The sequence below is a fragment of the Amborella trichopoda genome, chromosome 10 (assembly GCF_054954075.1).
Source record: "Amborella trichopoda isolate Santa Cruz 75 chromosome 10, AtrichopodaSantaCruz75HAP2 v2.0, whole genome shotgun sequence".
In the NCBI taxonomy this organism is placed as follows: Eukaryota; Viridiplantae; Streptophyta; class Magnoliopsida; order Amborellales; family Amborellaceae; genus Amborella; species Amborella trichopoda.
This window is the reverse complement of record NC_142345.1, coordinates 29,536,652-29,539,087: the sequence shown is the minus strand read 5'-3', so window position 1 is coordinate 29,539,087 and position 2,436 is coordinate 29,536,652. Positions and strand designations below refer to the sequence as shown.

At 47.2% G+C, this 2,436-nt stretch overlaps 1 protein-coding gene across 1 annotated transcript; it reads right to left on the bottom strand.

Moving 5' to 3' along the window:
• Window positions 1–218: 218 nt before the first annotated feature.
• On the bottom strand, window positions 219–1,860 carry LOC148780128 (uncharacterized). The gene is made up of 3 exons (XM_088850553.1): window positions 1,668–1,860; window positions 933–1,396; window positions 219–566 (listed from the first exon to the last, which is right to left on the bottom strand). The coding sequence occupies exons 1-3, from the start codon at window positions 1,858–1,860 to the stop codon at window positions 219–221; spliced, it is 1,005 nt and encodes a 334-aa protein (XP_088706679.1).
• Between the last annotated feature and the right edge of the window lie 576 nt (window positions 1,861–2,436).

Genomic DNA, 2,436 nt, shown 5'->3' with positions numbered 1-2,436 from the left:
CTAGTTCTTCAGGTAGCGCCCGTTGATAGGAGGCATTGCTTCCTCTCCCTCAGGATTGACCAATATATAACCTCCAATTGACGAGGCCTTCTTGATCACGAAGGGGCCTTCCCACTTTGGCTCGAACTTCCCACTGCGTTGCCCATGCATGACAATCGGCCTTGTTTCTGCTAAGACCAAATCACCACGAGTGAATGAGCGGACTTTGACTAACTTATCTAAAGCCCTTTCATCCTCCCCTGATGGAGTTCAAGGTTCTGTTGGGCTTCAAATCTCTTCTCATCGAGTGCATCTAATTCTTGGTAGTGAAGCTTAACCTGTTCATCTTCAGCCATACCCTGATATATGGCGACGTGAAGTGAAGGAAGTTGGATCTTGAGGGGCAGTACCGCTTCACTCCCATAAACCAATGAATAGGGAGTAGAGTCGGTGGCACTCCAGGTGGTGGTGCGATAGGCCCATAAGGCCTCAGGAAGCTTCGCTTGCCAATTTTTCCTCATTTGCGACACTGATTTCCTCAGAACACTGCAAAGGATCTTGTTGAAGGCTTCGGCCAAACCATTTTCCTGAGGGTGATACATAGTAGACTACTTCCACTCGAAACAGAACTGGTTAACCAAGCGGTCGATGTGCTGGCTTCTGAACTGGGGACTATTATCTCATATGATCTAGTCAAGCACATCGAATCGATAGATGACGAGGTGTCCCATGACATTGGCCACTGACGTCCCAGGGACATGTCTGAGGGGAATTGCTTTAGCCCATTTGGAGAAGTAATCTATGGCAGCTAAGATGAAGGTGTGGCCCAATGCCGAGGAAGGGTCAATGGGTCCCACAATGTCCATGCCCCAATGAGAGAAGGGTCATGACATCACCGTAGGATGTAGAGGTTCTGATAGCTAGTGAATGAGGTTTGACTGTATTTGGCACACTTGGCATCTCTTGGCATATTCTAACGAGCATGCAACCATTGATGGTAGGTAATACCCCAACCTATGTATCCGCTCATAGAGCTTGGGGCCTGACTTGTGAAGTCCGCAGATCCCAGCATTCACTTCTTTTAGTACGTGCCCTGCTCCCTTTGAGCCGACACATCTGAGAAGGATTTCGTCGAAGGAACATCGAAAGAGAGCATCACCTTCAAGAAGAGTGTAGTTAGTGGACATTCTTCGTATGTTGTTGCGTTCAATGCGATCGTCCGGTAGCCGAGCGTGTTTAATAAAGTTGATTATGAGTTCCCTCCAATCCTTAACCTGCTCAATTTCGATGAATATTAGATCAAAGATCTCCACCTCTGGCTTCTCAGACTTATGGTCTTGGACTTGCTTCGCCCCTTTATCAACTTCGAGATCATCCTTGGCAGCAAGGAGTGCCCCAAACGGGTAAGGAGGGTATTCTAGGAAAAGAATGCTTTCATGTCCCCATCTACCCCTTTAACCAGCTCGATGTGCCTCCACTCTGCTACCCATATGAGCGTGGGTCTCTTCGAGGAGACTTGAATAGTGGCGTCGAGCTTGGCAAGGGCATCAACCTTGGAATTTAGCCTTCTGGGGATGTGCCCTAAGGAAAGGCCATCAAGGTCTTAGCAGTTTCATGATAGGGCTTGAGGCTGTCATTTCTCACATCGTATGTCCCTTTGAGTTGTCGAATCACTAGCTCAGAATCACCGAAAGCAGCTAGTCGTTCCAAGTCCAGGTTTATGGCAATCTCGAGTCCTATTATGAGCTTCTGATATTCAACCTCATTGTGCGAGCCAGTCTCTGTGAGAGAGAAAGACAAGGGGATGACGCCATTTTGAGGAGTCGAAAATACCACGCCGACACCACCTCGTTCAGACTGAAAGGCCTCGTCAAAATACATCTTCTAATCATAAGATTGCTCAACGCAAAACACTTCCTCATCAAGGAGATCACTTGACAAGGGAGATTCTGCCGGTAGGGGATGTGCTGCTAGAAAATCACCCAAAGCTTGGCCTTTGATAGCTTTATGTGGTACATATGTGATGTTGAATTCCATCATTAATAGTGACCATTTTGCCAAGCACCCTAATAGGCAAGGACACGTCATGAGGAACTTGACAGGATCAGCTCTTGAGATGAGCTGGATTTCATGACCGAGTAAGTAAAGGTGGAGCTTCTAGACTGCAAAGATCAAAGCCAGGCATATCTTCTCGATTGGTGGATAGTTCTTCTCAGCCCCTTGCATCATGCGACTGAGGTAGTACAACGTGATTTCTTTCCCCCCCTCATTTTTTTGTGCTAAGAATGCACCAAGTGACTCGTAGAGGGCGGTCACATACAAAATGAGGGGCCTTCCCAACATTGGCATAGAGCATACTGGGGGGGCTTAGAAAATACTCTTTTATATCATCCAAGGCTACCTGACATGACTCATCCCATATGAAAGGAGAGTCATTCTTCAACAGGTGTGTAAAAG